The sequence below is a fragment of the Barbatula barbatula genome (genome assembly GCF_947034865.1).
Source record: "Barbatula barbatula genome assembly, chromosome: 4".
Taxonomy (NCBI): domain Eukaryota; kingdom Metazoa; phylum Chordata; class Actinopteri; order Cypriniformes; family Nemacheilidae; genus Barbatula; species Barbatula barbatula.
In genome coordinates this window covers 3,584,255-3,606,301 of record NC_136768.1, presented here as the reverse complement: position 1 = coordinate 3,606,301, position 22,047 = coordinate 3,584,255, and the positions used below count along the sequence as shown (strand labels likewise).

Below are 22,047 nucleotides of genomic sequence, written 5' to 3'. Positions count from 1 at the left end.
GTTGTTGTTTTGTTTGTTTGTGTGTCAAACGAGATTTAAACTTTTTCACATATTTATTTTAAAAGATTTCAGATGTGCACTTAAGCTAAAAGCTAAAAGTAAATTTAAATTAAGGGTTTATGTAAATGATAAAGTTAAAATAATCCAGTTTTGGATTAGAAATCTTCAAGAAGTCCTTAATAATATTTTGATATTTTTATTTATTTCTTAAATATAGTTTGTGACATGGATGAGATCTTATGTGAAACTAGTTATATGTATTTTTTTTATTGACGAAAAATAAAGAAATGACTTAATAAACTTTTTTCTCTCTTCTTTTAATATAATTCGTGTCTAGTAAAAACAATTGATATTCTCATTCTGAATCTCATCTGTGATATTTTTTTCTAATTGTTGACCATTAATGGGAATATAAGGGTGGATGTGTCCCCAACAGTGGTCATCCAATATCTGTGGGGGGGAATCTTGTTTTAAATACAAATATAAATGTTCAGGCCTAAACGGTGCAGTTTCCTTGAAGTTAAGTGGTGTCATAACTAAAATGGTGACACCACTCAAATCTTAATAGCGTCCATGAATTATGGACTGCCGACTCAACAGTGGCAGAGCGTTAGGGGTGTGTAAAATTCACTCAAGTGTGTTACTGCTCCCCGATGTCACGCTGTTACTCAAACCATTATACCCACAATGCAATTTATGGGGCTGACAAAGACACAGCAATGAATCTCCATGTGTGTTTAAGATATTGCACTTCAGAAGCAGAAATGAAACCTGAAAGGAACAAACTTTGATTTATTTTTAATTTTATAGCACTTAAATCACCCTGTAAACAAAATCCATTGAATTTCAATACTGTCGGACTCCATTTACAATGTGCGATTTACTGGTATTTGGTTTACATTTTATTTGGCCAACCTCTTCCACTTTCATAATTTGTCGGCCTGCTGTTTACTGGTTTGTTTTTCTGGGAACTGTGTTTGAAAACTGGAACATCAAACTAGCCGTTTAATCTACATCATTCTTCAGTAGCAGCTAAATCTTAATAGCGGAGGAAAATCAGCTGTGGATAAACAAACACGCAAATACCTGCGCAGGGCCGGCGTCGTTTCCTCCGAGAGACTGAGCGTGATGCTTTTGCCTGAATCCTCTGAATCCTCGAACGGCCGTGTTTATGTGCCTTGTAATGACCATGTGTATTTGTGTCTCTCTCTGCCTTATGTTAGATGTGGACGAGTGTCTGGACAACAACGGCGGCTGTCAGCAGGTTTGCCTGAATACGATGGGCAGTTACGAGTGCCAGTGCAAAAAGGGCTTTTTCCTGAGTGACAACCAGCACACCTGCATCCACCGTTCTGATGGTAAGTGTGATTCTGAATGTGTGTGTGTAAAGATAACGGACAATCGTTAAACCGCATTTCTGTCAACCAGTCAGATTGCAGGATTAGATGTTAGGAGCTATTAACTTATTTTCACTCTCTGGTTTAAACGGAAATTTATGATAAGCAAAGAATGACTTTGTGCTGATGGTCTTGACCTTGTACAGAGCTGAAGGGGTCAGGGGTCAAAGTTGAAGGGTTGAAAGCGCAGGCAGCCAGTGGGGCCCAACTTTGTGTGTGGATCTAGCTGAAATGCTTTGTACATTTTTGTTTATGAAAGCAAAATCGTCCGTGCTGTGTGACTCTGTGCCACGCGTGTGTGTAATGCATGCGACCCTCTCATTCAGCCTGTCAGAATTAACTAATGATGCTTCCCTACGTGGAGGCGGGCACGTCCACACGCACTGTGTGAATCTGAGAGATCCGCACACAGCCATGAATGAATGTGGGTTGATTGTAATCACATTTTGGATGTCCCTTACGGTCACATGAGGAATGTGGAGAGGCGTCTACGACCCCTTCGCATTTTTATCATCTTCCCTTCTGATCATAAGGAATGGCTGTCTGCGCTCTCATTTGGCAAATAAAAAGAATAAATTTAAAGTCGGCATGCAACGGAAGTAGCGATTGTCTTTTTTCAGTGTTGTGACGTATACCCAAGTGAAACGACTTCTGAAATGAGAAAAAATGTTGGCCGGGACTTGATTTCAACTGTTTTTGTGGATAGCTAACTGATGTGTTCTGGACGTATTGGATGGCTCTACACGCTACACACACACACACACACACACACACACTGACACATTCGGCCTGCGTAGCATGCTATTCTCCATCTAAAATTGTTTTAAAGAACATTTTGCTCACAATTTGTTTTGCATGGTGTAACATAAACAAAGAAATAGGAGATTTGGTAACAATAAAATTATTCTTTTGTGGATAACTGATGAATTAAAAATGTGCAATATACTTTTTTAGCATGTATTAATCCTTGTTCGTGTTATGCAATCATATATTCACATCATTCATAGTGTTGCATAGTGTTCCCAGTGTTGCATTGTTTACAGTTAATGTTTGATTTTAAAAATCAAATTTGTAAATGCTGAAATTAACATGAAGATTTTTAAAAGATATAGAGAATTGTTCATGTTAGCTGGTGCATGAACTGTTAACATATTCAACTTTGTTCCCAAAGTTTTTTGCATCTTTCTTTAGTAAGTAAAGCGCAGTGATTTCATAATTTTTGGTTTCACACTTCCATGCACACACAAGCAGAGATCACATACTCTCACACTTTCACACGTTTAATCTCACCCTATGTGAACCCTTCACCTTCCTTCAACACCCTCACTCACCAGTAGTGCGTGTTTGTGAGTCTGCGCGTGTGTGTGTGTAAATGTGTTTCTTTTTTACATTTCGTCTGTCACCAGTACGGCCCATTGGCTTGCGTCTAAGATGTATGTATAAATGTGTGTGTAAGAGATGTGTAATGTTGTGTGTTTACAATCCGTCACTCAGCAGCACGTCCGACTGGTAGTGTTATATGTGTGTGTGTGTGTGTGTGTGTGACATCGGCGCCGTCTGTCTGCTGTGGTGAAGTAGAGAACATGTTCTTTTCACTAAGGCTTATGTCAATTCTATATTGACCTCTGTGGGTGACTGTTTGACTGTAACGTCTATATCTTCACGTCTGAAACAGTTAATGCAGACTATAAAATATAATACACATTAAGTATGTTCAGTGTTGTCTGTCTGGTCAAATTTGCAATGTACAGATGATGTGATGAAGCTCCAATACCTTTTACAGTTGTGTCCATATGTATTGCTGGGAAAGGGTGACTATTAACTTTCCGGATCCCTCACAGTTATAAACCAAGTTTAAATTGCCCAGTTCCATTGCTCGACATCAGTTGAATCTTTGTTTCTTTGTGGGTGTTCATCCCTCTACCTCACTTTATTTTCACCTCTCTTCCCAAATTGAATAGGTCACCGCTCCAGTGGGTCCATTGTAAGTTGTGTTGAATAAAAGTGTCTTTTAAAGGATAGTTTACCCAAAAAGGAAAAAATTCCATCATTTATTCACGCTCATGTCATTGACTCAAACCTGTATGACTTCCTTTCTTCTGCAGAACACAAAAGATGATATTTTGAAGAATGTTTATAACCAAACAACACTGGCTCCCATTGACTTCCACTGTATAACAAACCAAAATATATTTTTTTGTGTTCCAGTGTGAAACAGGTTTTGAATGAGATGAGGGTGAATAAATGATGAGAGAATTGTTATTTTGGGGTGACCTATCCCTTTAAATGAGCAAGTTCCTCTATACATGTGTTCATGTCCAGTATTTCAGCATCTGATCGCTGTGCCTTTGAGAGTTCTGCTGGCCCGAGCAGTCCGGTTTGAGAATGATGGGATTTTAAATATGGCACTAGATGTCACCACATGTTGTGAAAATAATATCCTTGTAAATTCTGCCTAACTGCCGAAATCCTGGCAATTGTTAACGGTTGTAAATTGGGAATTTAAGGTTTTTTTTGTGCCCTGCCAACAGCCTGTCGGCTCCTCTGGACTCGGGAAGGTTAGAGGGAACGGCAGGCTTGGCATTGGAGTTCTAATGAATGAGAACCTTCGATCATAGTGAGGAAAAGACTAGTTCACCCAAAAATAAAAATTCAAGATTTACACACTTATCTATCCAAATGCAGTTAGTAATTTGATGAAACACAATCCGATGAGAGGAATCGGATCCACACAGACACACAGCTACTGTCCTTTTTACACCTTTCATATTGTATAGAATTAAATAGGGCACATTATTACATCTGCACATTTACATTGGGTAACCGTAACATTGCAGTAAATTCTTTTCTTAAAAGCACATGTCAGTTTGGTTATGTTGTTCCCTAATGTCCACTTAAAATGTTTGTCAAATAGTTTTGGACCTCAGTTTTATATACAACACTCCATAACAACCCTCTCTCTCTTTCTCTCTTTCTCTCTTTACTGCTTCACCAAATATTCAGCTCTTTTAGACTGATCCACATGCAATGAATGTTATTGAATTACTATTAATTTATTATGGTGGAAGTTTAATTTGCTGGGCAGGTGAAAAGCTCAAAGCTGAGCAAATCTGGTCAATTGAAACTTTGTGCAGTCTTAAAAAAATTGGAAATCATAAAATGCGATAAAAAGGGACAATGTTGTCAAGAGAGGGAGGGGAGACGATATGGTCAAAAAAGAATCCACTGTACACACACACATATGCATGCACACAGTACAGTTAATGCATCACGATTTCTTAATGTACCGAATGACCCCAAAAGTCCTGAAGAGGAGAAATCTATCTTGTGCACGCTGACTCGCGATCCTGTCCCGAGTCCCCAGCAAACATCCTGGTTTGGAGGCGGAATCCTGTGGGGTCACGCCGGAGGTCAAAGTGCACAAGCGTCCACGTATTTGTGCTGGTAGTCCTAGTGATGCTGTTTTCAATTGAATGATTCAAGTGTTATGAAACATTTTCTCTGGCCGGTTTGTGGAAGAACTTTGATTGAACTGTACCAAACAAACACACGCACATACTGTTGAGCTGTTGACAGCACATGGGCACTAAAGGTCTCACCACCATCTTCCGCTGGTTATAAATACTGTGCTTAAATATTAGCTTTTGAGGTGAATAACTTTTGCCTCCTTTCCGCTTTTGCTCTCTCTTTATAGTTTTCATTTCTCTATTTTGCGGGGCTGTTTTCAGGGTTGTTGTGTATGCAATTTAACTGTGGCAGGTGGAGCCATGCTGGACTGGGCCATGTGAAGCAGTAGAACTTTCCTGGTAGTTCAGAAGATTTAGATACTTGGTCATAGTTCTGATCATACCAAAGTCACCGTAACATTTATCTTGAGAGAGGGGGAGAGGGTAAAAAAACACACAATGGACCACTGAATCTCATTTCTTTCTCCAATCAGAAGAACATCACTAAGGGTCATTTGGCTACTTGTGCAAAGTTCTAGAAAAGAGATTCTTTTTAATGTTAACCGTAATTAATAAGCGCGTGTGAGCGGCTGAGAGAGTTGTGACAAGTTGTTAGGAAGCTTGTGTTTGAACAAGAGATGAGGAGGGGGCTGTTTTCAGTTGAGGGACATCAATGGGGCTGTTGGTAAAAAAGAGCCTCATTGAAATTCATGGCTTAGTACGTATAGTATTGTGCATTTGGAGAGAGATTGAAAGTCTGACAGATTTGAATTAAAACGGCATTTACAAAACTTGAGAAACAGGGAGTCTGGGGATGTGTGTTCGTGTTTGCACTTTTGTACAATATTGGTGTGTGTTTTATATCAGTAACGAATTTCACGCATTACATAATTTGAAAGGATAGTTTCTTATCAAAAAAACGTGTTATGAGGTGGTCTTTAGAAGTCCACAGTGGCATGACGTGAGAGACACCCTTTCTCCCCATCTATGGCCATTGAGCTGAGCTCACTGCTTTCTTGAACTGTAATTGTTGTATAAATTAATATGCGTTAGACTTTGAAAGAGGGCTTTCCATTTGACATGGCATTTGAGGCTTTTAGAGCACTTCCTTTAAGTGATGGGTTTATGGGTAACAAGACACACACACACACAGATTACTTGTGCCTGATATTAAACACATGTACGTCCATGTGTGCAAATAAGTCATGTGTCGCTCTCTCTCCCTCTCTTTTTTTCCATACACACTTTAAATGACCCATGATTCCCATTTTGTCTCACGTTGCTGACTACTGTTATGTGATGTACGTGCTGATCACTCTTCCATGTTTTTATCACTCTTGTCACCAGGGTAATAGCTATGTGGCACATTTAAACTCACAGTCTGGCCGAAGATCTTTTTTGATCTCTAACACCTCCAGTTAAAACATCACCAAACCCCAATCGGCTGAATTAAAGTATTAACCTGGATCTCCAGAAGAAGGCTGACCGGAGCAGCTGTCCCATGATGAAGGTTCCCACTGAGTCCATCCAGAACAGGGTTTTCTGCTATAGATTTGTTTTCAAGGCATAAGGACCCCATTGTGGAATCACATATGTGGTCATTTGAACTTATATAATGGATACAATTAGTGAATTATAATAATAATCATAAAAATAATAAAAATCACATATTTCGTTCTTTGAAAACAAGAATAACATGTGTGAGACGGCATTCCACTGGTAATGGTAGGCAACTTTAACATCTACCTAGACAAACGGCAAACAGCTAACATTTTAGCTCTTCTCCTCGTTTGACCTTCACAGGGCCAACACCCCACTCCCCAACAACAGAGAAGGACAACAGCTAGATCTTGTTCTGACTCATAACTGCACTGCTAATAATATTCTAGTTACTCCCCTGCATGTCTCTGACCATTTCTTTATAAAGTTCACTTTAACACTCCCTGTAATCTCATCTGCCATCCCTAACCCTGTTTCCGTCGTAATCTTCGTTCCCTCTTTCCCACCTGCTTGTGATCCATAGTGTCTTCCTCCCTACCCTCCACAACCCTTAACTCATCTTCCAACATTAAGGAAGCTACTGATAGTCTATGTACAACCTTAAAATCCTGCCTTGACAGTGTATTCCCTCTTACGTCTAGGCCTGCAAGTGCTACACCCTCTTGCCCCTGGCTTTCTGAGGTTCTTCGCGACCATCAGACCAAGCTAAGGGCTGCAGAGAGGAAATGGCGCAAGTCTAGAGACCCTGCTGATTACCCCAATATCAACCTCTTCTTAACTCCTTTGCTACTGATATATATGCAGCCAAAACCAAGTACTTTCAAAACAAAATCCAAACTGCATTTAACCCGCATCAACCTTCTCTGTCCCGCTCCAACTCCCCCCAATACATCACTGACTGCTGATGACTCTGCCAAATTCTTCGCTGTTAAAGTGGAGACCATCAGCAGACAATTCTCTGCTCAAAGCATCTCTGATCTCTGTCTTACCCCTTGCTATCCTCAACTCCCTTCTTTCTCTCCTCTTCCGGAGACTGATGTCCTACCACCTGTCCCCTTGACCCGATCCCTTCCCACCTCATACAGGCTATCTCTCCGTCTCTACTGCCTCAACTCGCACACATTATAAACACCTCCATCACCACTGGTACTGTCCCCAACCCATTTGAACAAGCCCTGGTAACACCTTTACTCAAGAAACCAACACTCGGCCCCTCAGTGGAAAGCAACTACAGACCAATATCACTCCTGCCTTTCCTTTCCAAGACCCTTGAAAGGGTAGTTTTTAATCTATCACAGTACAACCTTCTGGAAAGTCAACAATCCTGCTTCAAGAAAGGACATACTACAGAGACCGCTCTCCTGTCTGTCGTCGAAAGCCTACTGCAGGCAAGGGCTAAGTCCTTGTCATCTGTCCTTATTCTGCTTGATCTCTCCGCTGCATTTGATACTGTGAACCACCAGATCCTACTGTCCACTCTCTCCAAACTGGGCATCTCTGGAACTGCACTCAACTGGTTTGAGTCTTATCTCACTGGCAGTTCCTTTAAGGTATCCTGGAGAGGCGAGACATCCAGATCTCTTATAAGCTGACAACTGGTGTTCCTCAGGGATCAGTTCTTGCTACTCTCCTCTTTTCTATACAGTATATACCACCTCTCCGGGTCCAAATATAAAGGCACATAGGTTCTCATACCATTTTTATGCAGATGATACGCAGCTTTATTTCTCTCTCAGCCAGATGACCCCACCATCTCTGCCTGTCCTCAAATTCTGGCCGGCCTTCCAACCAATGCAGTCAAGCCCTTGCAAATGATCCAGAATGCAGCTACACGTCTTATCTTCAATCATTCCAAAAGAACCCATGTAACACTCCTCCTGATTTCACTTCACTGGCTGCCAGTCAGAACGATAATGGCAAATTCGTCGCATTACCTTAACTCACTGCTCCAGGTCTACATCCCTTCCCGTCATCTTCGTTCTGAAAATGAGTGACGCCTGGTTGTTCCATCACAGGGAAGCACCAAATCGCCTGCAAAAACCTTTACTCATTCGGTTCCCCCGTGGTGGAATGAACTGCCAGCCTCATCCCTAACTGCAGCATTGTTCACAACTTTCAAAACATACCTGTTACACATGTATTTGACTAAGCAGTAACTATCTATGTCTTGTGTCTAAACCCCACCCCCAAAAAGCCTTGTTGTTCATTATCTTCCTTGCTTACTCCAGCTTTGATCCTCCCAGTAGCATGGCCTTGTAAACTAATGGTACTGTTTATATGCTCTCCTACTTGTTAGTCGCTTTGGATAAAAGTGTCTGCCAAATGAATAAATGTAATGTAATATGTGTGTGTGTGTGTGTGTACTATTTATATATATATTTTTTTTTATTACATTATCTCTACAAAAAGTAGACCAAACTCAGTATTACCACAGTAAAAACTTCATTACTTCATAGCACCATACATTCATGACACCGTCTCACACTCTTTTGGGTGTAAAATGTGTTAGATCTCCTTTTTTTCATAGCTTGATGGTCTACTCCAGAATCCCCGTTAATTAGGGACATGAAGGTGTCTTGTGGCCCGCCGACAGAAAAGCAGCCCTCTCTCTGTTCTGTCCCGAGAGCACTCAGCTCTGCTCAAGAGGCTGTAGAGGGGCTTAAAGATGCAAGAAACCGCCAAGTTTCCACGGAGACTCGCTTTTGTGTACATACACATTCTTTGCTCATTGTTTGGCTTTAAGATGAGGAGGATGTCCATTAGAGGAGCCCAACAGTTCCTCTTTGTCTTTTATTCCACCCTTTTATGTTGAAGAAGACATTTTTTGTCAGGACGGTGAGAGATGTCTTGTTAGATAACAGGGATATGCTGTGCTTTTGGAGATCAGAGAAAAAGTGAAAGAGAAAGACTGAAAAAAGCAGGCGAATTGGTGTTTTATGCACTTTTTGTTAGATCAGAGCATGCCTTAAAGGAACAGTTCATCCAAAAATAAACATACTTTCATCATTTACTCTTCGTGAGGTGAAACTGTGAATCTTTATTTTTGTCAGTGTGTGGCACATACAAAATTCTGAAATTTGAGTAGCTTTTCTACTTTCGTATAACAAAAGTGAATAGGGACTTAACTCAGTCATACAGGTTTGAAACAACATGGGTGAGTAAACAAAGACAGAATGTTTGGAGGTGAACTGTCCCTTTAAACTCCTCAAACCTATTCATCACTTACACATCATTGTTTAAATGCAAAGACTGAAATGAAAATGATAGAGGGGAAATTTAGCAGTCACAGAACAGGATTGAGAATGTTTGCTGAACATGTTCTCCTTGGAGAGTGTCTTTGTGTGCGGCCCCTCAGGTCAGCCGAAATGCCGGCATTGCTCTTGTGTGTAAAAAAGGTCCTGTGGCAGAAACATTAAACTAATTTACACCTCTCATAAAAATCACACTCTCATTTCCAAGAGCCTGTCAGAGCAGCGCTTGTAATGGCAAAGATTACACGATTGTAACTTTAGTGTCCTCTCTCTGGTTCTCTCTTTTCCGGCAGATGGGATGAACTGTATGAATAAGGACCACGGTTGCGCTCATATCTGCAGGGAGACCCCCAAAGGCGGCGTGGCGTGTGAGTGCCGCCCGGGATTTGAGCTGGCGGAAAATCAGCGTGACTGCAAATGTATGTATTTCATTTCAGAATCATATTCTGTGTTAATACCAGCAATCATGTTTACTCCTTAGAAATGTAATTTTTTGTGATTGTTTCCCATAGCCAAATTTTATTTTCGCTCATGTTATTTATGTACACTCCCCTTGTCTTTAATTGGTTGGACTGATAGCCACTCCCCAAGTCCATATTGATTGAACCAATGTTGGTCAATGCTGAGCTGGTACGTAGCTATAAATTACAATGTCCGCATACAGTTGATCTCTTCTGAGTCAATGACACTTGTTTAGATCCTTTTCAAGTGGTACGGAAAAATCCCTCAGTTTTCCCTTTCCGTGCCGCAAACGGCGTTCCAATATATAACTCAAAGCAAAGTTGCCAGTGTAATCAGAGCTAAACAACATGTCTACAGATTCATTTTAGTCTGTCCTCTAATACTGATCTCTTCTTAAATAAACCACTTCTGCCACTCGTATGTCGTGGGCGTATTAGTTATAGCGCTGCGGGTCTGGCCAGAACATCTGGAGGACTTTCATCTTCCATTTCTCGTTCCTCTATTTTTAAAACTAGCCGGAGCAAGGTCGACTGACGTCCCTGAAACTTCTTTTCATCAAAAAATGATATCATATATTAGAAGTAGAAGATTGAGAGAGTATTTTTGCCTGCCCAAACATAAAATCGCTTTATTAACATTTATAAAATTATAATTAATTCTTTACAATAAATAACATCTTCTGCTAAATGTAAATAATAAATATCATAATCTGGGGTGGGAGCAACAAAAATGATAAGAAATTTACATGATCCGTTAATTTTACGGACATTTATGTTAACACTAAAACACAGAGCAATGCAGTAAAACTGATGCAGAAAATTCCTTTATATTTATATATAGAATATATATATTCATATATATATATATATATATATGCCCTGTTTTTAGAGACTTTTACCGTGAACATTCAATTTAAAATGTAAAAATTTAAAAAAAAATTACTTGTATTTTAAATGTGTGCATGTGTGTATATTTATTTAAGAAGCTGGCTGATTCCCACTTTGCAAATTTCTTGTATTGTAAGTATTACACTGGCAATGAAAAGAAAATACTTCTAAATATAATTTAAGCAAATATGAAGAATTAAGGCATTGCATCATAATAATTAATGTGAATTTATGTAAATCATCTCTGTGCATAGCATGCATTGGTTAAAAATCCATTGGAAATTGAATAGCATCCAAATCTACGATTTGGGACATACTTGCACACTTGCATACTATATAGTGTGGGATTTAGCCAGATCAGGTTGTGCATATGTGTGTACTTAAAAGGGTATCCATAGAGCTACACTTTTTTAGCCATCCTCACAGTTGTTGTGTATTGCCAGTGACATGTAACTATGGAAACGGTGGTTGCCAACATACATGCGATGACACAGACACGGGGACCGTGTGTGGATGTCATCAAAAATATGCCCTGCACTCAGACAGCAAGACCTGCATTGGTGAGTCTCTCATGCACGCACACAAACTGTCTAGTCATTTTATCTTCCTCTTCTAGTGAAGCTCTGTAAGAGAAATATGTATGTTAATGGCAGTCACCGCACACAAAACTTGTTGTATTTACACAATGAGAGAGATTGAGAAAAAGAGAGAGAGAGAGAGAGAGAGAGAGAGTTGGGGGCGGTAGTACGTTGTGCAGGGCTGTTTCAACAAACATTCTGTCCTATTTGTCAGAAGGACTTTTCCTAAACCTGTCGTTGAGTCAAGAGAAAGTGTGTTGGGTAGAAGAAAAGATCTTTGGCATGCCTAGAATGAATCCACATTCAAACATGTACATTTAAATATAGCATGACATAACACAGCAAACCAGGTTTGACGTCAGTACCAATGAAGACCAAATCCTAGAAAGAAATCTTTGTGTCGCAGTCCAAATTGCGTCTATAAATGCACAGAATGTCTGTAGTTTGTGGATGACAGTCTTCTCCCACTCGCTTTAGCAGTTAATGGCTAATTTAATGATGGTGCAGCCCATTACCTGTGACACCGAGAAGGTCTCGGTTTTTCCCATTTATCTCCCGACTTTCTCTCTCTCACACACATAAAGCTCATTGCAACTGTTAGAGCGTTAAATTGAACTTTTTGATGTATCTTTGCATATCTTCTAGAGTAAAGTTTATGGGTCGAGTGCGAGAGCAATGTGTGTGTGTTGGGTTTGGGAAGATGTGCTTGATAATGGAAATTTCATCACCGAACGCTCCGCGTACAAAACACATCCATCATCACGGTAATGGTGGAGGAGCCAACCGGTCGGCCCATGGTGTTCTGCCATTTGTGCCGAAAGGGAATACTTTATACGCCGTGAGGCTACGGCTTCATCCAGGGGTAATACTTCAGAAACAAAGCAAAGAATGGTTCGTCTCTATTTCAATTTTTGTCTCAATTTGAGCAGGTAAGTTTAGTTTTTATGCTTGTTGTCTTAGGGTGAACTTTTCCAGCCTCGGCCGTGTTCGCCTGCAGGGAAGCACTTTTACATCTGTGTGTGTGTCCCCGAAGCTTTCCAAAATGGTTTTTATTTTATTTCATTTGGATCGCGCTGTTCTTCACCGTCACTGTGATGAACTTTAAAAAACTGAAAGTGCTGCGTTAGCCCGTGCGAAGTTTTATCCTGTTATGTGTATGACCCAGCTTTAAATAACATTTCAATAAGTCAGTTATCATCACTCAGATATGTAAGCATAAAATCCTCCAGACAGAGTCTATGTGCGTGAATCTGTCTCAAGGCTTAGATTTCTTACTGAAACAGCAGAGCTTTGCGCTTTTACGGGATGGGACTTTGTAGTTGGCAGGTGGGTTTAGTGGGCACACAAGGGCCTGTGAGTGGTCATCAGTCATCCTGCATTGGCGTCAGAGCTCGAGCGCGTTTGCAGACAGGAAACACATTTATACTCCGTGTTAGACATGTCTTTGCGCACAACGGTATGACCGATAGGATCCAAGCTAGCCAAGCTATTCCTGGGAGCTGTTATGATGTTGGGAGTAGTTTTAGAATTACACTCAGGATTATGCTGACCCATATGTATTCTTTAGCATTTTCTTTTCACTTTAAGAAACCATTGTTTAAAATGTGCTATTCATAGCCATGATTACATCATCAATAGAAAATGTTGATTGTACATAGAGGTCATGTGATTTCAAGATGTCAGGCCTCTCTATAAAGACCTGTTTCATGAAAAATAATTGTTTATATATGTTCATTATTAATAATTTCTTATATGTGTAAAACTTTTGAATAAGAATTGAGCATTATTGGAAATAATAATTGTATTGTGTTACACTGACATTCACACGCCAATGCACCATTGGTCACTGAAGCATAAACATAAAAGTGCATTTTGTTATATCTGCTGATATCTATACACTGGAAAGTTTCGCCTTCTTCTGACAGCTCAAAGCCTGGAGCGAACTCTCCAGGCCTCAAAACTAAATTTTCCTTTCCAGCCTCCACGGAGCATCCCCAAACGGCCGCGGGACGAGAAGAGGAGTGTAGGGATCGATCCCACCCCATCTCACTCTCCCTGTTCTCTTCCTCTTCTTCCCTCTCTATCTTGACCCTTGCTGTGGTCTGTGTGTTTAGCTGTGCCATGTGGGTCTGGTCTTTCCCTGTGTTTAGTGCTCCTTTAGGTCTCCTGTGTGTGGCGTCTGTCATGGGCTCCTCCTTTTCCTTACGCCTCTCTGGTGAAAGTTACTGATTGCCTGTCTTGTCTGCAATTTAAGTGTCTGACTGGAATCAAGTGGTTAATAGACAAATACACCGGACAGGGTTTTTTAGGGCACACCTCTCAATTGCAGCCTGATCGACGGTAGCGTCCCCACCAATCAGAAAACGACATCCCCTCTGACCTGCCGGTCTGTACGCCGGTCCCGCCCCCTGCCTGGCCTCTCTGAAAGTAGCCAGCCAATCGCATTTCCCCGACAACACCTTCTCCACATGCATGAACCAACCCCGTCTGCAACCTCGAATACGCTCCACGCTCACCTGTCACCTGTTTTTTTTTTTTCATTTAGACAGCATCTCTCTTCCTTTCATCTTAGTTGCATGTTGTATTTCTCTCTGCACGCCCTCTCCTCTTTGTTTTGTCTTTTTCTACTCGTATTGGCCTGTATGTTTGCTTCCTGATTTTCGCACACTAACGCACATGCATGGTTATGTCAGTGTATATATACATTTCTTTCTTATTCTATTTTCTTTATCGGTAAAACATTAGCAGTAACCCTTGTGCTTTTTATGGTTCCTGTAGTCTCGCATTAGATGATGTAGATTATTGATAATTTTGTCCTTTGCTTATTTATTTAGTTGTTTGTTAAAACCTCGTTCTCACTCCAGACTCTGATTGGTGGACTCTTTTTGTCCTTTTGTAGTTCACAAATTCTAAACACAAGCACAAATACACAAATAACACAGATTTCTCTAAACACATACTCGCTCTAAACATCAAACGTAGCGTCCTCCAGTCGTCAAAGTGTTTACAATGCTGGAGAGCAAACAGAGATCCAGAAACCTTAAAGGTTAATGTTCACCTTAAAATAAATGTTCTCGATTATTCACCCTTATGTTATATTTTTGTATTCTCTGTAAAAAGAGGAATTGAGATAAATAATGATAATGCTACTTTTTAATACTATCAATGTGTATCTTAATCAAAGATAAACAAAAGGGCATCTTTAAAGTATCATAACAGTCTTGAATCATATTACATTCAAATATGTCTTATCAAGACATGTACGTCCTTGATGATCAGTTGAGAAGTACGTGAATCAATGATGTTTGACGTCATTCATGTGAAAACTTGATACACCATATTTCAATATAAGAGAAAGCACATCACTGCTGTCTTTCTGAAACCGTGTATCTCTATAATTCGTGATTTTAATTATTTGCCGTAAATCATTATTATAAGTCACCCTTTGTGTTAGTCACTGGGGTTTGCAAATATCTAACCAACTAAAAGTATTCAAAAGTGCTTGTCAACTTTGACAACCTAGTCAATTAAAAAAATAGTTTTTCCCTTTCCTGAAAAACAAAGGTTTCAGAGGACTGCGAGGAAATTTGCAGCAACAGCATTTTTCACACTAAGCTATTGTAGTGTGTCCATTTTGGACCTTTTGGACCGTCTATAAAGAAACCAAAATACATAAGGGTGTCTAAATAATAACAGATTTGTGATTTTCGAATGAACTATACTTTCAAACCCGATTGCACTCATTCAGGGTTGGATTGTCTTCAGCCAAAAGAATGAGTGGCCGCCCTCTTTCGCTCTAACACCGATCTCGCGTATCTGCATGCTCCGAAGCCATTAACCGTTCTCACTACATGAGCCTGGCCATAGCATCTCCACTCCTTGTTAAATGGTTTTCTGCATTGACTTGACTGTCAAAGCCAGTTGTAATGTGTTCCATAGACAAACAGGCAACCAGCGCTGCCCCAGACTCTGTCATTCATTCACCTCTCCGCATGTCCTACTCCTAAACCTCTGTTCTTCTCATGGACCCCACCGTGAGACCACACCCTTCTCTCATCCTTCTCATGTCATCTTCTAATCTTTCCTTTTAGCTTTTACCCTGTCACCAAGCCTATCTGGCAATCTATTGTGTTGAGTTTGATTTCCTTTCATTATGTTCCTCTCTTGTCATTCACAATCATGTTTGTCTTTGACGTGTGTCCAGATTTGTATTTGCCAAGCACTGAATTATGGTAACGTTTAGTGTCAGCGATTAAATGAAGTTACTCTAGTCAGGACATTTTGCCTGCTGTTATTTCTTTATTAGAAATGATTGATGTTTATATCAATACTTTGACTTTATGTACCTCGGTGGTAACTGGTGAAATGATCTAAAATGAATTAATCTCTAAATAAATCCACCAAATTGAAAATATCATGAATTTTTATTATTGTTATTCTTTTATGAAGAGACTTAATTATAATTTCATAAACGTGCAGAAAAAATATAACTGACATTGATATTGTGATATTGATTTTAATTGATATAATGAAATTATTACAATTGTTATGTTTTTAATTAAACAATAACACAATAATAATTTTGACTAAATCGACTGTAGGACACTTTTTAATGGCAGGCTGATGGCTGGTTAATTTTGGACTTTTTGTGTATCCATCCCTTTTCTATCTTCTCTCTCCTTTTAATTTATCTTCTCTCTCCTCCACCGCTCGTCCTTCTTTTCACTGAGGTACACGAGTGGCCGTTTGATATGGAAGACAAGAACTACATCGGAAACAGCATCATAACGTCAATATCAGGGCCCGGTTGCAAGAAACCCCTTAGGGTAAGAAATCCCTTTATTCAAATTGTAACTGTATTGTTACGAAGGGTTTTCTTACCCTAAGGAGTTTCTTGCAACCGGGCCCATCCCATCCCCTGATTCCTTTACGTTAAGCTCCTCCCACTGCTCATGTTCGTGATAAATCTGGTCATTCTGTTTTTCCCCTTTCGGGAGATCTTGTTAATTCTTTTATTTATCTATTTGTTCATGTGATTAACACTCTAACAGGGGTGATTTGCTCTTCTTCATGGCTTTATGCCTCTTGGCTTTGGTTCATACTCAAACGCCAAGATGGTCGGGCAGCCCGCGTCCAGGCGTCCACGTCGTGCCTATGTCCACGAGCGGGTCGGTTCCTGCCAGCCTGTCGCGGGTGTCGGTGGGCGTGGCGCCGGGGGGCGGGTCAGCCTGTGCGGGCGATGGACATTGGGCTTCTCATTAACATGCTCCTCCCTGTTTGTCCCCTGTCACTTGTGTTTTAGAGAAAGATGAGGCTGCAATTGAGAGCTCTGAATTCAATTCCACGTCAGTAGCTGATGTAGACAAGCGGGTGAAACGTCGTCTACTTATGGGTAACTCTTTTCTTCCTCTTTCTATGTGTTGCCATGGCGCTTGTGCTTCTACCCCCTTATTAGTCTGTTTGAGTTGCCTTTCTTTCCTTTACTTTCCTTTGCCCCTCCCCCTAAGGTCACGATATTTCTGTGTCTGACCCCTCCAGAACATTTGAGAAATGTCCCCCCATGACAAGGTTCCTCTTGCATTCTCCTCAAACTGTCTTTAATGTTTGCTCTCTTTTCTTCGATTTAAACAAACACTTGAAAACTAACAACTGACTGCTTCCATTCCAAAGAAACAGCCAAGATGGCGGCAAAGCGACACTGGATGGCTCCGTATGGGAGTCACTGTAAGCTGATGACAATGAATCCTCTCACGGTTTCACTGCACAAAGCTTGTGTAGCTGGTGTGTTTTACAATTGCATAAGATTAGCTGCAGGTGATTATTTGATCTGGAAGAACATTTGAGGGACTGAGTACTGAGCAAAAATAATTTTATGGAGGAAGAATGACCGGAGAGTTGGACCAGAACGTTCCACATCACAGGATGGTGTGGTGAACCACAGCGAAAGATGTCTGACGGCACTTTTTTACGCTCTATTAATAGTGTGTGTTCTTAAAAATTGAAAAGTAGTATTTATTACTTGCCCTGTCATTTGTCAAAATTATATCTTTATTATTAATAGATAATTTAGTACAATTCAAATATTTTTGAGTAATAGGCTTTGTTAAATTAAAGGAGAATTAAGAAATGACTCAATTGGGGCTGTTAAATGATTAGTCGTGATTAATCACATCCAAAATACAAGTTTGTGTTTACATAATATATATCTGTGTATTATGCATATTTATTTTGTATTTTTAAACACATACACATACACGCATATATTTAAGAAAGAAAGAAAGAAAAAAAAAACATTTATAAATTGTTTCAATTATGGGTAAATATAAATAAATCCATCAAAATATCTCCTAAATATATATACTGTACATGTATGTGTATGGGTATATGTTTATAAATACAAAATAATATGCACAGTACACAGACATATTATGTAAAGACAACTTTTATTCTTTCTTCTAGATGCAATAAATAACATTAAATTTGGCTATTGATTTCTTAGGATTGCAAACAAAAGTTTCCGTTCCATCTGGAGAGAGCAGATAACTCACAAGCTTCAAAAACACGAGCCATTTGTCCTTGAATTCATGAAACGCGGCCAAGATTTTGTCAGGCAGACAGAGAAACTGTAAAATATTTGGAAGGACGGTGCAGACACCTATTTTTAAAAGACGAGGTAACAGAAATCTGTTTTGTTAAACCTCTCCCATCATTCTCTAGTGTTTTTATGCTTGGTTTTGTTGTGACCAATATGAATTTTGACATACTTGCTGGTATTTTGCGGTGCACACAGTAACCTGCATTTTTTCTTTTCACTTCTCTCATTATCACCTTCCTTTCTCTGTTTGATAATCTTAAAGTGTTTTTTTTGGTTTGTGACATGACTTTTTCCTCCCTGTAGCACAACGCTGCATTGAGAGAAAACCAAACATCAACTTTCCTAAATCACTTCCACTCTCTTATGGTCCTCGTTGACCTGAGGTTTAATTATTTACTCCCCTTATGTGTTTTAATTCTCAAAATCCTTATTTAACAGGTGTTCTGGGTTTTGAAGATGCACTATGGATGGACCCATGGTGTTCTTAACTCTATATGTATATGATCTGCTTATGTATAACTCAAAAATCTACTGTATACAGGGGGGGTCAGAAATTCTGATCTTTTGTGCAAAGGACAAATTTGCTTGTTTGATTACTGAACTATATATATAATATACAATCTCATTTAAAAAATGTATTGATTGTACATTGTACAGTGTTTCTTTGTTTTACATTTTTCAAGATCTAAATTTTTCATTTATTTAGTCCTAGATTTTTAGACCCAACTGTACAGAACCAAATAAAACCAAGTGTATTATGTACAATAATATACTTGGCTTTAACTAACCCCTTTATATAATGTAATTCAAAAGATTAAGTTAAAACTTTCATGCACACTGGATTTCACCATGAAGGGTTTGGAGAAAGTTGTACCACGTGATAACATCACCGCCACACTCGCTGACCTCATAATTTTCCTCCTGTAATATCATATTCCAAGTTTCATGATGCACAAATGGGCCGGTTATGATGGATTCACACGGCAAGCTTGCCTTTACTTTTGAGTGTTTGTGCAAGCGTGTCCGTTCTATTACACTGGAGCCACAGGAGAACGTTAGATTTGACACTCCGCGTTGCCACTTTCTTCCGCCCTGCTGTCGCAGCCGGGGCCAACAGCACCAGGATGTGACCAATCCTGACAAATTAAACTGGAAACTTGGTGTCAGAAAGAAAGCTCCTGTTGTGATGGGAAACCCAGAGACGGAATTTAACGGGGAAAGGCGCACCGAACGAGAGGGATTACAAAAAGGTGTTTTTAAAGGTGGTCACTTTGCAGCGGGAGGGAATTTATGGAGTTTTATCTAAATAAACTGCCATGTGTTGGGCACATGTGGAACGGGATGCGTTGACCTGCGGCGCCGATCCAAATAGACGTCACACACACCTCCGGGCAGCTGTCTCTCGGCAACCAAGCGTCGGGAATGGCGAGCAGCGGACAGCCAGGTCTTACCACCTCATCTGATGGTGTGTGTGTTTTAATGGAATGTGAAAGCTGTTAAGGGCTCCGAATCCGTCTATCTGTGGAAGGCCTGTGTGGTTTTCTTCAGGAGAAGGGTTTCTTTTTAGTAGTGGGGTGAAAGCCGGGCATTCGGTCAAAATCTCTCCGGTGTGTATATCTACAGTACAGGCTTGTAGTTTAATTTGGCCCTTCGCCAACAGGAGCCGGCGTACTCGAACATGACGGCTTAGGAATCTGTAAAAATACACAGCCATCAATCAGTGGGTGCTGCTGCTTTGACCCCGCCCACTCAGTTAGCCACACCCCTTCGGATCCTAGTACAGGTTAGAGAGTCCTTTCGCCGTGAGCTTAATCAAACTATTTAAATGTCCCATGTACATGTCCCAGGGCGAAGACGGCCCAGCTGTTCTTTGAGGCTGTAGACTCTCAACATTAGAGTCTAATAACAGGGTCTTTGACATGCTTAATAAATCATTAACAGAAATACCCTCACCCAACCCACAAAAACTGTCCTGTTGCGGATGGAGATCTTCCACTCCTTCGTTCCTTTGTTTCCCAAACCAAATTGCCAGCGGGCTTTCGCGTTCGACCGGCTGAACCTTGCAGAAAGCACATGGTGGCTCAAAGCAAAGAATCTTATAACTGTTCCCAAATGGAGGAACCGCCATCTTGGCTCAGATGGAATACAAAAGTGTGCCATATGATCATTTTTCTTAATCCAACCATCATCACATTTTTTTTATTATTTTAAATCCAAGTCTTTAAGCGATAGTTCATCCAAAAATATAACATCTTTAATCATTTATTCACCCTTTTGTCATTACAAACCTGTATGACTCTCTTTCTTGTGCAGAACACAAAATAAGGTATTTTGAGGAGCGTTGGTAACCCAACAACATTGGACCCCATTGACTTCCACTCTATAGACAAAGAACCAGAGGCATTTCTCAAAATATCTTTTTTGTGTTCCCTTAAAGAAAGAGTCATATTCAGGTTTTGAATGACATGAGAGTGAATAAAGGATAACAGAATTTGTATTATTGTGTGAACTGTCAACACAAAACAGTACTGTGTGCATCGTAAACCTTTTCTTCCAATCGTAAAACGAGACTAACCAACTCACCCTCTTCTTTTTTCTCTCTAGGTTTTCCTTCACATTCACATTGTCCTTAGGAAAAACTCTTTTCCCTTTGTCTTTCAAATTTTGCGTTGGACGGAATGTTGTGGTCAAATTAAAAAGCGTCTTATTTATTTTAATGCAGCTATTTTCATGTAGTTTGTTTTTTCCTCTGTCATAACAATTGCCATCTACTTAGTACAAGGTGATCTGAATTTCTTCAGTATCATATCATGCAATGTTAACATAATCAAACTGTGATTCATTTTCAGATGGCAACTACACCCACTGGACTTCATTATTTGCACACGCCTTTCCAAATATTGTGACGATCAAATTCTCAGAATAACTGCACATCCTTATAAAGTTCAACATAGTTAAAGCGCAAGTGTGTAATTTCTTAGAATAATCAATAATGCAAGAATGATGATTGTTCACAGAAAGGTTTCCGAATGACTCTGGTCTTAAATTGGTCGGATATAGATATACAATAATAATCATGCTATATCTGAATATTAAACAAACCATGCATTGAAGAAATTGTACACTTTACAGCTTTAACTATGTGCTATAACTTTTGAACAAGCATATGTTTCAGATTTGTTTTAGTTGTGTTTATGCTACCTTACTCCCTGTCTCTGTCCCGTTCTGTGCGTGTTTGTTTACCCAGAGACCTGTGCGGTAAATAACGGCGGTTGCGATCGCACATGCAAAGACACCGCCACCGGGGTGCGCTGCAGCTGTCCAGTGGGGTTCACCCTTCAACCCGACGGCAAAACTTGTAAAGGTCAGTGTGCGTGCGTAAATGCGTGCTGTTTGTGTGCGAGTGATCTGTGTTTACAACAAAGACATCTCTTCTCCCTCCGTGAGCTTCTGAATGTCAGGGAGCAATTTGAGATTTCCTGTTTTTAGACTTCCAGGCCTGGATTAAATTGGAGACACATTACTAGATGAATTCTTCTCCTCAAAATGGTCAGGTATCATCTGGGCGGATGTGTGATCCCACGCCAAGACCGACCCTGTCGTGTGGAATGGGTCGATGATGGCCGTGTTGTTGTTGCTTTGGCCGCGAAGCATTTCTTCCGAAAATCCTGCTTTGACGTCAATGACCGGGCGTTTCAAAGTGGCGCTGTCGCGAAGCGATCTTGGCACAGGGTGATGGTGGGTTCTCTCCAAACAAACACAGTCAAGAACTCTCTGACCAGACCGGGGTCCAGTGGACCTGCACACAGAAGTCTTCAAGAGCAGTCACTTGCTTTGCAAAAATTGCACTGTGAAAGTTGCTACGGGTGATTAACATTAGCACTTTAATGTTAAAAGCGTGGCACCCGAAGTTCACTCAAGGAGATTGAGT

The 22,047-nt window shown here is 40.2% G+C and overlaps 1 protein-coding gene across 2 annotated transcripts in view; it reads left to right on the top strand.

Annotated features, from left to right (window-relative positions):
- The window catches only part of scube1 (signal peptide, CUB domain, EGF-like 1), a 47,457-nt gene that overhangs the window by 12,005 nt on the left and 13,405 nt on the right, over window positions 1-22,047 (top strand). The window contains exons 4-8 of one of the 2 annotated variants that reach the window (XM_079454588.1): window positions 1,224-1,358; window positions 9,888-10,013; window positions 11,387-11,503; window positions 16,824-16,913; window positions 21,364-21,480. In XM_079454588.1, coding sequence (XP_079310714.1) covers window positions 1,224-1,358; window positions 9,888-10,013; window positions 11,387-11,503; window positions 16,824-16,913; window positions 21,364-21,480 — 585 coding nt within the window. The remainder of the gene's footprint in view (window positions 1-1,223; window positions 1,359-9,887; window positions 10,014-11,386; window positions 11,504-16,823; window positions 16,914-21,363; window positions 21,481-22,047) is intronic. The other variant, XM_079454589.1, reaches the window with a different exon arrangement.